This window comes from Salvelinus namaycush, chromosome 8 (genome assembly GCF_016432855.1).
Source record: "Salvelinus namaycush isolate Seneca chromosome 8, SaNama_1.0, whole genome shotgun sequence".
NCBI lineage: Eukaryota > Metazoa > Chordata > Actinopteri > Salmoniformes > Salmonidae > Salvelinus > Salvelinus namaycush.
In genome coordinates this window covers 17,980,793-17,995,134 of record NC_052314.1, presented here as the reverse complement: position 1 = coordinate 17,995,134, position 14,342 = coordinate 17,980,793, and the positions used below count along the sequence as shown (strand labels likewise).

At 47.8% G+C, this 14,342-nt stretch overlaps 1 protein-coding gene across 1 annotated transcript in view; it reads left to right on the top strand.

Moving 5' to 3' along the window:
• The first annotated feature begins 402 nt into the window (after nucleotides 1-402).
• The window catches only part of LOC120051810 (semaphorin-6B-like), a 54,524-nt gene continuing 40,584 nt past the window's right edge, over nucleotides 403-14,342 (top strand). Inside the window, exons 1-6 of the mRNA XM_038998695.1 lie at nucleotides 403-508; nucleotides 1,476-1,590; nucleotides 6,472-6,532; nucleotides 6,631-6,693; nucleotides 12,612-12,710; nucleotides 14,004-14,094. Coding sequence (XP_038854623.1) covers nucleotides 403-508; nucleotides 1,476-1,590; nucleotides 6,472-6,532; nucleotides 6,631-6,693; nucleotides 12,612-12,710; nucleotides 14,004-14,094 — 535 coding nt within the window. The remainder of the gene's footprint in view (nucleotides 509-1,475; nucleotides 1,591-6,471; nucleotides 6,533-6,630; nucleotides 6,694-12,611; nucleotides 12,711-14,003; nucleotides 14,095-14,342) is intronic.

Here is a 14,342-nt window from a genome sequence, read left to right as displayed (position 1 = left end):
TTCTCTCTCTCCCTCTTTCTTTTTCACTCCCTCTGTCTCTCTGCATCTACTGCCCTCTTGTTGTAAACCACCCTCCCTCCACTGTGTCTCATGTGTCATTGGGCTCCTGTTGTCTGATCTCCTCTCGTGTTCAGGCTGTTCAGGCTGACTGTGCACTTCTCTTCTCCATCATCTCTGTCTCGCTCTACGTTTTTCTGTCCAGCTGGAGGGAGAGAGATGTTGTGGGAATGCAGACAGGATGCCTGCTTTGTCTGGACAGTCAGTCAGTGTGTGTAGTGCATTGTAGTGTGAGCTGGTCACACTAGGTTTGTGTACTGCTATGTCACTGTTACGGCTTAATCTGACTGACCACGCTTTCTCTGTCTCTCTTTATCTTCACAGAGTCTGTGTTCTACTGCTGCCATGGCGACCCTGGCCCCACCCTTCTTCCTGCTGTTTTGGCTCTTCCGATTGGCCAGCGCTGCATTTCCGGAGGAACCGGGGCCTCTGAACTTTATACCCACTGAAGGTAACACCTCTCTCACACACAGCGTGTAGAGTATGGGGTCACTGTCAGGGTCTAACATGGAAGGGGTGGAGTAGTGTGAGGTGTGACTGAAGGGGTCATATGCAGGATCTATGTTGTGGGAGTGGGGTCAGGGCTGACATGCATAGTGTGAGGAGTAAGGCGTCAGTGAGTTGTGTGGGTGCGAGGTCAGAGTCAGGGTTGAGGTCAGGCTGCTCCCACAGAGGGCCAGACTCTGAGCCTCCATTATAGAAGGGCAGTCTCCAGACCAGAACAGAGTTGGCCATGATTGACCACAACTCAATAGTATCGACCAAGACCTCCCAGCTGAATTCAGACCCTTCTCAGGCTATCAATGCTAAGATGTAGGACCAGAAGGCTCTCTGAAGTTCTGTAGGGTTTTGGATTAGGACAGATAATGGGCCTAGACAGGAAGGCAACAGTCTCAGCATGTCTGTGATGGGTGGATGGGGAACAGAGATGGACAGAACAGTAGGAGGACAGGACACAGAGGGAGGAGAGATTGTCCTTTACTTAGTCCCATAGAGGGAAGCAACAACATAGGCTTATCTGAGATGGGTGGATAGGGAACAGAGATGGACAGAATAGTGGGAGGACACAAAAGAAGAAAGAAGAGGGCACTCTATCACTTACTCCAGTCAAGGCCAATAAGAGATGGCAGCGTTAGACGGTTTCCCATGGTAACTCAGCAGATGTATGGTTCCCTCTCCCCTGTATCCTTCCTCTGCTCTCTCCCCTCTCTGTTCACCCCCAAGATAACTACTGCATGATAACACAATTTTCTCTCTCTACTCCTTCTCTCTCTCATCCCTTTCTCTTCTCCTTCTCTCTCTCATCTCTCTCTCTCATCTTCTGACTCTTTTTCTCTCTCCCTCACTGCTCCCTCCTCCTTCTCTCTCTCATCCTTCTCTCTCATCCTCTGACTCTCTCTCTCTCTCTCTCTAAACAGTGGTACGACGGTACCCAGTGTTTCTGGGTCGGCCACATCGTTCATCCCTGAGACAGGAGACACTGCATATTCAGAGAGTTCTCAAGGTGAACCGGACCCTCTACATTGGAGCCAGGTATATTTCTAGCCACAAATATACATGTTTTCATCAGATTTTAGCCACGAGCATTAATGTATTTATTCAGCCATCTTTAATAATCCTGCATACATTGTCTGTGTATCATCAATCACATATGAAAGTAAATGCCATTGAATCTGAATACATTTGTATCAAATCAATCTCAAAGCTCGCAAAGGACATTATCTGAGCTAGTGGTGGCCGCGGCTATAGAAGTGAGTGCTTGGGGCCTCCCGAGTGGTGCACTGGTCGCAGTACTAGCTGTGCCACTAGAGATCCTGGTTCGAGTCCAGGCTCTGTCGCAGCCGGCCGTGACCGGGAGACCCATGGGGTGGCACACAATTGGCCCAGCGTCGTCCGGGTTAGGGGAGGGTTTGGCCGGCAGGGAAGTCCTTTCCCATTGTGCTCTAGCGACTCCTCTAGCGACTCCTGTGGCGGGCCGGGCGCAATGCATGCTGACATGGTTGCCAAGTGTACGGTGTTGGCACATTGGTGTGGCTGGCTTCCGGGTTAAGCGGGCATTGTGTCAAGAAGCTGGGTTGTGTTGTGTTTCGGAGGACGCACGGCTCTTGACCTTCGCCTCTCCCGAGTCCGAATGGGTGTTGCAGCAATGAGACAAGACTGTAACTGCTGATTGGATACCATGAAATTGGGGAGAAAAAAGGGTAAAAAAAAAAGAATAGTAACAACAACAAAAAAGGAAGTGAGTGCTTGACTCCCACCCGCAGAGTGTCGGTCAGGCCAGGCTGGGCTGAGCCAGCCAGGATACCCAATGTGCTGATTCTGGTTAGACTAGTCTGTTGATGGGTGGTGTTGGACCAGAGGTCACACAAGTTTGTTCAATTACGTCTGTTGTCTTGTCTGCCCTTTCCAACCAGAAATAGAAAACACAAATCAATCTTCTTCTAATGCTCTAAAATATGACTGATGATGTCACAGACAAGCTTAATATTACTGGGAACTTATTAAAAAGACTCCAATGTCTGTGTAGGGCAGACATATGGTGGTGGTTACAGCAGACTAGGTAGCTATGCCATAGACATTCCCAATAAGGAGCCCCATACTGTGTCAGGAAATGACTCGGTCCGTGGCCTTTGGCCTTTCTCTAACCTCAATTCCAAAGGCCTAATAATAAATAATTATGTCAAATCCTGCAGCATTTGGCTCCAGCCGCTCTGGCTACACAGCCTAATAATAAAACCTAGAGGCTGAAGACAGGAGGCCTGTAGTCACCGCAGCCTGTCTCACTGCAGGTTAGTGATAAAATATAACCACAGCCAGGAGACTCATGTTTTAGTACCGCTGTTACATGATAGAAAAGGTCAACTAATGCCTGTCTCAGTGGACCGGATGGTAGTGAAATTCAATAACCAGAGTTAGTGGGAGGCAGAGCGTGCGTGTGTCTGTGTGTATAAATGTTGAGCCGGGCTGCGAAAAGCCAAGCAGATAGACTTAAAAGTGCAAAGGTGCCTGAGTACCTGTGGGGAGGCCGGGCTGATTGCCTGAAAGCTGCAGCAGAGTGGCTGGCCTGATAAGAGGCTCCAGTGAGCCCAAATCCTGTCACCATTAGCTTAGGTGTTCATACTGCAACGATTAAAGCCCTGCCCTAAGCCCCAAGCACCTGTTGGGGAGCTTCTGTCACTCTGTCCTCTCCCATCTATTGGTTGGCCAGAGATGGAGAGAGAGACGGAGGGAGAGTGGGGGAGAGAATAATTGGCCCAACTGTCCTGAAAGCCTTATCATATAGGAGGGGACCGGAATCTGAACTTATGAGCAACACTGTAGCCCCCGAACTGGCCCTCTATTAGACCCTGAGCCCGGTGGAGCGAGAGAAAATACACACACCTATTCGCCAGGCGTTGGAACCGGTCCAGGGAACAGAACTGAAAACCAGATTTTTTTTATTTTTATCAAGGAACAGAATTAGAAACAGGAACGAAAGTGATCTATACTGTTCCGGAACAGTTCCATTGTTTTAAATGCATGGGAACCGGTTAATAACGTTATTTTACGTTGCAGGCAACAAAGCGCCTATGGTCCATCAATGCTAGTGAGGGATAGATACTATAGTTATCACATTTGACATTGGATTTATTAACTACAAAATGGTAAGATATGTTTTTAATTCTGGTGCCGCTCTTCACACACAAGCTTGAGGTCCAACCTTAAGCCAACTCTGAAGTTCAAAGACATTCAAAGTTCCCGCCATAGAAGCCCCTCCTCAGGTATAATTCTGTGGGCCTAATTCAGATAATGCATGTCATAACAAGGTGCCCAGCACTTCAAGCCTCCTCCTCAGCTCTCTCTTGCTCTCTCTCTCTCTCTCTCTACTGTATTAGCTCACGCTCCAGTGCTCTCCTCTCTATAAGTAGATGTGTGGACTCCCTGGACCTGTCACACAGCTCCAGATCCACTGGACTAATCCACAGAAATAAACCAATTGAGCAGTGCTTATCCCAAAAGGAGAGAGGCTACCAAGGAACATGGCCAATACATGATTAATTGGTTCCAATTATGGTAAACCGTAAGAGGATTTTGCCATCTGGATTTTGCGAGCAGGAGAGAGGCAGTAGAATCTATCTCTCCATTAGAGGCTGAAGAGTGAGAGTGAGCATAGTCGCTGCCAGACCAGACCATCCGCTGGCCACAGAGAGACACAAACCTCAAAGCTCACAGGGGGATCATCTATGCGACACAGACGCACAGTCGCCACAGACGCTTCAGAATAGAGCTGTCTGGGGTCTGGCTACAGCTGCCCACTCAGCTGTAGGGAGTAACATAGCAAACAGGAAGTAGCATGCAGACAGAGGGACAGCGACAGAGTCACACTCAGTCAGCACAGGGAGGGTCAGGGTCACTGATTGGTCAGAAACTTCTCTTTTTCAGTTTCATCTATTTGTGTGGCGTTCTCTGCAAAGTCAGTGTCTGACAGCTCAGAAAGGCTTAGAGAAGCTCAGCGTCTGAACGGCCCAAAATAGGCATTTGAGAATAATACAACACTTTGGACAGTTCACAGGGTTGTTGCCTATAAATCTGAACGGCAATCCACACACGTATATATTCTGTTAACTCAATTTGCAGGTCTTCAAATGCCAGTCGGAGGACATTTTAGTGGTGGTCAGGGAGATTGATGGCCTAGCCTTCCTTGTGAACATCCTGCAACATAAACAATGTAAAATGCAACAGTAAAGCAGAGAGGTCAATCAAACAGCCTGAAGGAGACAAGAGACGTAGAACAATATTCACTGGCCTCTTCTTCAAACCACAGCAGCCTTAGCTTAGCCACACCCACTGAGAGGCCTGTTCACATTTTCATATGTTAATACTGGACAGGGCTGAAGTGCTCTGGATGTGATTACGCCACACTCACTGCCCTACTTGATTGTTTGTAGGCTGCTTAAACTTTGACCCAGCCCAATGAGCGAGGCACAGAGTAAGTGGATGGTAATTCTACCGACATCCCTTAGCCACCGTCCTGTATTGTGAGGGAGGTAACCTAGGGAGGGAATCTTTGAGCAAACCTAGAGGAGCCACCAGTGAATAATTCAGTAGAGGAGCGCTTAGGCTTACCCTGTTCCCCTCACCAAAGACACTCACATGCACTCACACACACACACACACACGCACACGCACACGCACACGCACACGCACACACACACACACACACACACACACACACACACACACACACACACACACACACACACACACACACACACACACACACACACACACACACACACAGTGAGAGAGAGAGAACCTGCCTTCTGCTGAGGAGTAAGGCAGAACAGATGGAAGGCAGAGCTGGATCTAGGAGATAAGATCGATACTGCTGCAATAATATAGCTTTGGCAGATTTACAGATTAGAACATTCAAAGCCTGGTGTCTGAAAGGAGGTTGGCACAACCAGAGCCTCTCCAGCTTATTCACCAGAGATACAGGGCCTTGATCAATATGCAACATCAGCTGTTAGCATCTTCCTTAAGGCTCTTACCCTAACTCAGATTCTAAAGGCCCTTTCACAGGCACAGCAAGGGGGCTCCCGGGTGGCGCAGCGGTCTCAGGCACTGCATCTCAGTGCTGGAGGCGTCACTACAGACCCTGGTTTGATTCCAGGTTGTATCACAACCGGCCGTGATTGGGAGTCCCATAGGGCGGCGCCCAATTGGCCCATCGTTGTCCGGGTTAGGGTTTGACCGGGGTAGGCAGTCATTGTAAATAAGAATTTGTACTTAACTGACTTGCCTAGTTAAATAAAGATTAAATATAAAATAAAATATATAAGAATTATGAACGTATTATTAGTGAGTAGCATTAATGCATGGTATTATATGAAGGGACCATTAGCATTGTGTGCTGTCTGTGTGGGGGTGGGTTATGAATGCAGGCAAACTTCCTGATTAAATCATCCATTAATTCAATTTCTTCCCAAGTGAGACAATTCAGGCCTCCCAGCAAAACCAACTTTACTGCAAGTGAACTCAAATGAGACCAAAGTAAACCAAGGGGAAAAACATTATGCAATTCAATATTGCCAATAATGAAATTCAAAATGTGTATTTATCAACCATACCCTGAAATGTGTCCCATTATACAGAGCTGGATCCCAATCTGTTTTATTCAGATATATTGTAAATTGTTACATAGTTATAGCCAACAGATTTCATAGCCTACAGTGCATGAACAGACAAAGAAGATTCAAACATTTAATCTTCTCCAACCATTATTCTGTGGCATGTCCAGAATTGTCCATAGGATAGTGGAGTATTTCTACTGCCGCTATGTGTGAGAGCGTGTGGAATACAGTTGAGTGCCTGTCTAAGACTTAGCTAGCTTTGTCTTACTGTTGGCTGACTGCCGTGCTCTTTGTCTGTCAGAGATGACCTTTTCCGCGTGGAGCTGGACAATGTGGCGGGAGAGGAGATGTTCTACAGTAAGGTGAGGCCTTCTCCGTGCACACGCCTCATTAACATCTTACAGTACAGTCTAACCGGCGTAACTGACACTGTTGGAATGCCAATGTCTGTCTGTTATAGAAGAGAACATGGGAGTCCAACAAAAACGACATCAGGACCTGCAGGATGAAGGGCAAGCACGAGGTGAGCTGGGGAATGCACACACTTTCAGGGTTGAACGCACGCACGCACGCACGCACGCACACACACACACACACACACACACATGGCACAGGCCCCACCTTGCCACCAGGAGCCGGGCATTCATGGTGCCAACAGTTTGACTGGCACTCTGCTGGCTCTACTAAGCGGAGGGGGCACCACCATGTGCCACCCCAAGTGTTCCTGTTCACCTAAACCACTACACACTTCAGAGGTCCAGCCGTCCCACCCACCCCCTTTACGAACATGGCCGCCTCGCAGGACATTCCAGTTATGGTGTGTGCCCTCACAAATGGAGGGGGGAGGGGTAAAACCAAGGAGGTGAGCTGAGATGTGGCGAAGAATGAACAGTGAAACACAGTCAACCCAACCCACACATGACTACCTCAGCTATCTCTCACACACCCACTCTCCCTCCTCTGCACTTCTCTTGCCCCCACCAACACACAGCGGGCGGATCAGTGCCTCTCCCTTCTGACTTCACACACATTCTCCCAGCTCACACACCAACCCACACACAAACCGACCAGGGCATTATTGAAAGGTGTCTGTGTAGGAGAGCGAAAAAAGACTGACTTAACACTGAAAATAACACCTGACATCAAATCTGTGTGAGACACCCCGAGACGAAGGCTCAACTGAGAATAGGGAGAGGAAGGTGGAGGAGGTAGCCTAGCGGCAGGTAGCCTACTGGTTAAGAGCATTGGGCCAGTAACCGAGAGATCGCTGGTTCGAATCTCAGACCGACTAGGGGAAAAATCTGTCAATGTGCCCTTAACCCTAATTGCTCCTGTAAGTCACTCTGAATAAGAGCATCTGCTAAGTTATTAAAATGTAAAATGAGACAACGGTGGTTATGGGGAGAGACGGGGGGAGTCAGTCCCACCTGCCTACCCCTAAGAAGAGTCACAGGCCTGACTGAGAAGAATAAAAGGCCATCCTCCCCCTAATGACTCTGGTAATGCAGTGAGTCACACAAAAATGAGGCAGAGATAAGTGCACCAGGCCCCTCATCCCCTTAGCCTTCACCCATGTACACGTACAAACACACACCTCTACCCTCCACCCTCTTCCTCCACCCACACCAACCTCCTCCTCCATCCTCCACCATCCACACCATCCACTTATCCACTTCGCCTCCTGCAAATGTCCTGTCGTGCTCCCGGGATGGTTTTGTCAGATGTGATACATTTGCCACCAAATTAATTGGTTTTGTAATTAAATGTTTCTGGTTGGTTGATCAGAAAGGGCATATTCTCATAATTGGGTGGGAAATTCAACATCCTTCGTCCTCCTGGTGGACTTTAAAGGAGACATTTTATTGTCCAGCTGAATGCAGATGGGCTCCCTCCCTCTCTCTCTCTCTCTTTCTCTCTCCCTCCCTCTTTCTCTCTCTCTCTTTCTCTCTCCCTCCCTCTTTCTCTCTCTCTTTCTCTCTCTCTCCCTCCCTCTTTCTCTCTCTCTTTCTCTCTCCCTCCCTCTTTCTCTCTCTCTTTCTCTCTCCCTCTTTCTCTCTCTCTCTTTCTCTCTCCCTCTTTCTCTCTCTCTCTCTTTCTCTCTCCCTCCCTCTTTCTCTCTCTCTCTCTTTCTCTCTCTCTTTCTCTCTCCCTCCCTGTTTCTCTCTCTCTTTCTCTCTCCCTCCCTCTTTCTCTCTCTCTTTCTCTCTCTCTCTCTCTTTCTCTCTCCCTCCCTCTTTCTCTCTCTCTCTCTTTCTCTCTCCCTCCCTCTTTCTCTCCCTCTTTCTCTCCCTCTCTCTTTCTCTCTCCCTCTTTCTCTCTCTCTCCCTCTTTCTCTCTCTTTATTTCTTTCTCCCTCTCTTTCTCCCAACCCTGGAGACTGTCTCAGTTGTATGCAGCCTAGACTCAGAAACAGAGAGAGAGAGAGACTCCCCAGCTGGGGCTGGCTCAATGCCAAGCACAAGGGCAAGGCCAGTCATTATGCAAACAAAGAAATTCCATATAGACTTTTTTAAAGAGCAGGTTTGCATTGTTATGTGCAGCACTTAGTGAGATTGTTTGATCAATATGTTGTTGATACCCACTCTCAGAGGGGGTCTGCATTTCAGTCCTCTATACCAGACAAGACCAGTCGAACCATGATATGGTTCCACAGCTTATTTTATGTTTATTATATAGTATCTCTGCAGATGCCCTATATACAGCAACTCTCCGGCTGCTCAAAACAACCTCACATGCACCGAATACAACAGAATACAACAACCTTACAGTGAAATGCTTACTTACAAGCCCTTAACCAACAATGCAATTTTAAATAAGTGTTAAGAAAGTATTTACTAAAAGACAAGTAAAAAAGTAAAAAAGAAAAAAGAAAGAAAAAAAATAGCAACAATAAAATAACAGTAGTGAGGCTACAGGGGGTTCCGGTACAGAGTCAATGTGCGGGGGCACCGGTTAGTCGAGGTAATTGAGGTAATATGTACTTGTAGGTTGAGGAAAGTGACTATGGATGGATAATAAACAGAGAGTAGCAGGAGCGTAAAAATGGGGGGGGGGGGGACAATGCAAATAGTCTGGGTAGCCATTTGATTAGCTGTTCAGGAGTCTTATGGCTTGGGGGTAGAAGCTGTTAAGGAGCCTTTTGGACCTAGACTTGGCGTTCCGGTACCGCTTGCCGTGCGGTAGCAGAGAGAACTCTGACACCGCCTGGTATAGAGGTCCTGGATGGCAGGAAGCCTGGCCCCAGTGATGTGCTGGCCCGTACCCACTACTCTGTAGTGCCTTGCGGTCGGATGCCGAGCAGTTGCCATACCAGGCGGTGATGCAACCAGTCAGGATGCTCTTGATGGTGCAGCTTTAGAACCTTTTGAGGATCTGAGGACCCATGCCAAATCTTTTCAGTCTCCTGAGAGGGAATAGGCGTTGTCGTGCCCTCTTCACGACTGTCTTGGTGTGTTTGGACCATGATAGTTTGTTGGTGATGTGGACACCAAGGAACTTGAAGCTCTCAACCTGCTCCACTACAGCCCCATCAATGAGAATGGGGGTGTGCTCGGTCCTCCTTTTCCTGTAGTCCACAATCATCTCCTTTGTCTTGATCACGTTGAGGTAGAGGTTATTATCCTGGCACCACACTACCAGGTCTGACCTCCTCCCTATGGTGAACATGTTTCTGAGTTCTTAGCAGGCCACATACTGCAGTAATTTGGGTTGTTCTGGTCAAGAATAGACCGAAGTGAACTCGACAGGGAGCTGACCCTGCAATCTCCAGGTCACCCATCAGTTGTCCTGACCACTACTGCCACAAAGCTGTCTTCATTAGTCTCTGGATCTCCTCCTCCTCCTCCTCCTCCTCCTCCTCCTCCTCCTCCTCTTCCTCTTCTTCTTCAGCGGAGATGTTGATGCTGGCCTGTAGTGCATTCACTCAGGATTAGCATCAAACAGTCTCTGCGAGAGACAAGACAAGCTCGGGAGGGGATGTGGATTAGTAGTAGCATGCTGAGTAAGAGAGAACGCGGGCAGGAAGTGCTTTTGTACTGGCAAATTTGTGCTAATTTAGCACTGCTGTTAATTGTTCCTCCGCATTCACCCCCCGCCTGCTCGTGCCCCAGTCACTCTGCCTTACGTCAAAGTCTGAGTCAGACTGTTGCCTTGAAATGACAGGCCTGCTGCTGATGATCAGAGTCAAGCGTGGCTCACCCAAGAAGAGGGAGGTGAGAGAAGAGCAAAGAGGAGGAGAGGAAGAGACACGAGTAGCCTGCTGGAGTGTGGGAAGAGTTCTGGCTCTGGAGCACTTGGCAAAGACACCTCTGCTCTGCCTCATCCCAGCAGTGATGGACTCAATCGAGCATGCTACGGAAACTTTTAAGGTTTTAGTGAGAAGCTGTTTGCTAAATATTACCCTGTGATGGAGCAGCGTAGCTGACGTGTGTCGTTTGTGCCTGGCTAAACTCGGCTGTGCTCATTAGCTCTTCCTCAGTTTAGTAAAAACATCATGGTCCAAGGAAGTTGGTTTCTTTTAGAGGTTCCTTGAGTCTCTATGCTTAGGTAATAACATACTGTTGCTTTACAATAAGGGGCGCCACCCTGGTGAAGTGTGCAATTGTGCAACCAATTTCAACATCAGGAGGATTAGATCAATGGAAACCAGATACACTAGTCTAGGTGGAGGAAGTCCTCGTTAGTAATGCTCTCTGACTGCAGTGGGTTGTTGTGAGCAGATGTGTTGTTGTAACAGAGGGTTGTTGTTCCTCTGAGTGAGGTCTGGGTCTGGGTCTGTCTGAGACTGACTGAGGGATGGGCTAGAGGCTGGAAATCAGCAGAGAGAGGTCTGCAGTGGAAGGAAACCTCAGTGTGTGTGGGTGTGTGTCCCCACACACACACACCATACCACAAATACCAACATGTTTATGTTTGTATTCATATGTGCAGCACACTGCGCAATTCATCCGGGCTGCTCTGTATTAATAATGCAGTGGTGTAACACAGACAGTGAGAAGTAGAGCTGCGATCGTCTGGATGTGGGTCACGTGAAAGAACTGCCAGCCAGCACAGGTGGTGCTTTGTCTGGAGTGTGCCCAGGGAGAGGAAATGGTGAGTGGAGAGAGGAGGGAAACAGGGGGATGGATTGACAAGGCTGTGTGGTTTAATACAGGAGACAAATAAAATCTGTATATGGAGGCAGATTATAAAATAAAAAAAGAATAAAAGCGAAACACCATTCAAGCGAATAAAGTGAAACACCATGGCTCACGATGATGCAAGAGATGAGAGGCTTCCAAACACTATTTTCTCCCTGTTGTTTAAACTGCAGACATCCTGTATTTCAATTTACGTTGCAGGGCCATGCCAAAAGCCCACACTTCATGTGATGGTATTTATTGTACAATCTTAACTGAGATTTTGGCACTGTGTCTCGTTCTGTCGTTAAGCATGTAATGTGTTACATCTGGCTTTATGCTTTCAGCCTATAGACCGCAGTCCCACTGAAAAACAAACATGCAAATCACACTGACACGAACAATGAATCTGTGCAGTGACACACACACACACACTCATGATTTAGTATGCAGTGAGTAGTGGCTGTCACACCTCTCCCTGTCTAGTACCACAGTGGTGTGAGGAATTCTAACCTCGCCTCACTCAACACACGTTGCCGCCCCCCGCCGCCCCTGCTCGGCCACTCTGCTCGGCCGTGGATAAACAGAACCCTGTTTGGGGCTGGAGCATCTGGAATAGCCCCCCCCCCCTTCTCCCATCCCCACACCCCCCTTTCCCTCCAATGACATCAGTGGCTCTGCTCCCCCGTTGTGGAGGGGCTGAGATGCCAGACACAGGGCCAGGAGCTGGAGCCACGCTGACTTGGACAGGAGAGGGGAGCGAGAGGGGTACAGGCCAGTCGGGATTTACATGTACAGGGATACAACTCACTGCACTGACACACACTCACACAGATTACATAAATAAAATGTTGAACTATCAATTACAAATTGGATCTGCTGGTGATTGCTGCGCTGCTTGTTAACATGGTCATCATGGCAATAAGGGTTGTACCACCGCAGTAAAGCGAGTGGTGGTTGAAAGTCCAAGGTTAGCTGGGATTTCCATCTGTCAATCAATAGCTGGTGTGAGCCAATGGAAAGTCTTTGATGCTACAGGCGGGCAGACTGGGAACCTCTGTAGGGCTGAGTAATGAGGAGATTGACAGTGTTAATGATGTGATAATTCCTCCCATCATGCATTTAGAAGCCTCATTTCACCTAGCAGTAGGATAATAAGTCACAGACTATCCACTCTGATTTGATCATTCTGATTTGATCATTCTGATGTGATCATTTCTCCCATCATGCATTTAGAAGCCTCATTTCACCTTGCAGTAGGATAATAAGTCACAGACTATCCACTCTGATTAGGACCTCCTCATTTCTCCCTCTCTCCTATCAGGACGAGTGTCGGAACTTCATGAAGGTTTTGCAGAGTCGACAAGGAGGTCTGTTTGTCTGTGGGACCAACGCCTTCAATCCGCTGTGTGCCAACTATACTGTGAGTACCTATAGAACACACACGCTGTCTGTCAAACTCAAACAGCAGTCCTTGCTGCTTGGGGAAGCTGAGCACATCTCTACCTGTCAGCAGTCCAGCCATGCATCAAGCCTAATGATTGGTGCATTGTTAATAAATATAGACTATTCCTTTTCTCTGGAACCTGGAGCTCGCTCACAAACAGGATTAAGCATGTTGCTTACTCACAAATGTACAACTTGTTTTCTGTCATTTCTTTCGTACCTAAGGCAGAGAGAGAGAGAGGCTAGATATCAGCAGCTATTGCACCACACTTAAACTGTGGAGCTTGTTTTTGTAGAGAGGCAGAGACGGATGGTCATAGTGCAGAGCTGAGGGCTGGGAGAGGGTCAGCTGGAACCAAGGAGGAGGTTCTTATGATGTGTCTGGCTGGTTCGTTTCTTTGCCTCTGGTGAAACCCAGGCAGGCAAGTAGAAGGAAATGCTAAGTGGTTGCACTGCTCATGTACCTGGAGTTGCTCCCCCCCGGTCATACACTCTGTCCTTGAAGAGCATACCTCGGAGCTACTTATCTACCTGCTCCGTTTGACAGCCACATCCAGACTCTTCCAATCAGACTAACGAGTTGAAAAAGCTTGTGAAGGAGGGAGGGAGGAAGGAGATGGGGGATAGGGGCATCCAGTTTAAGTGTCAAAGGCTTTCAGAGAAGTGTTATGTTCAGTCTGTCATACCAGCACACTGACTCCCTCCTTTATACCTGGCCCATTATCTCTGGCTGTTAATGAGCAGTGGAACCTGTGTAGGGCTGACGGCCTCAGGGCTTCTCCTGGGACTAGTTAGCACACCTAGGGTTTATTTATAGCTGGTTTTAATGACAACCACAGCATTTCATTTATTTAATTCATTTTCAATCGGTGTTGGCGTCTGTGTGACTTTGATTTCGCCTGTGGTTGTTTAGCTGCATGCATTTCAAAAGGTTGTGTTTGTGTGTATTTGTGCCTGTGAGGGGGTGTATTTGTTCCTGTTGTTGTTGTTGTTGTCTTCAGTATTTGCACGATTGCAGAGGGATAATAATAATGCTGTGAATATGTTATAATATCTACTAATTGCCATAATCTGTCGGCATGTATGTCAAATCAAATAACATTTTATTTATAACATGAGCCGAGTACAATGGGTGCTTGATTACTAGTCCTTCCCAACTTCCCAACTATGCAGAGTTAAAAAATATGTTTACTGTATGTGAAGGTAAACTTCACTCTTTGTTTCCCAGCAACACTATATAGTGAACTGTGTGTGTGTGGGTGTGTTTCAGGGAGACACACTGGAGATGGTGGGAGAGACGGTCAGTGGCATGGCCCGCTGCCCCTATGACCCTAAACACGCCAACGTGGCTCTGTTCGCCGGTGAGGAGAAAACACTATCATTGCTTTAAATACCTCATTGTGTAGCAGGTTCCCATCAGCACGTCAACAATGGCAGTGGCTGAAACAATAGGAAGCCTTTATTGCACGTTACTGGGCAGTAGAAATAGAGGGAATTTGTCCACTCTGCACCACTGGTGTCACGTCGGTATAAATGGTCGGGAGACAGGCGCAGGAATGCGTAATAGGGTTTTTTATTTACCCAAATTACAGCGTGCCATGTATAGGCA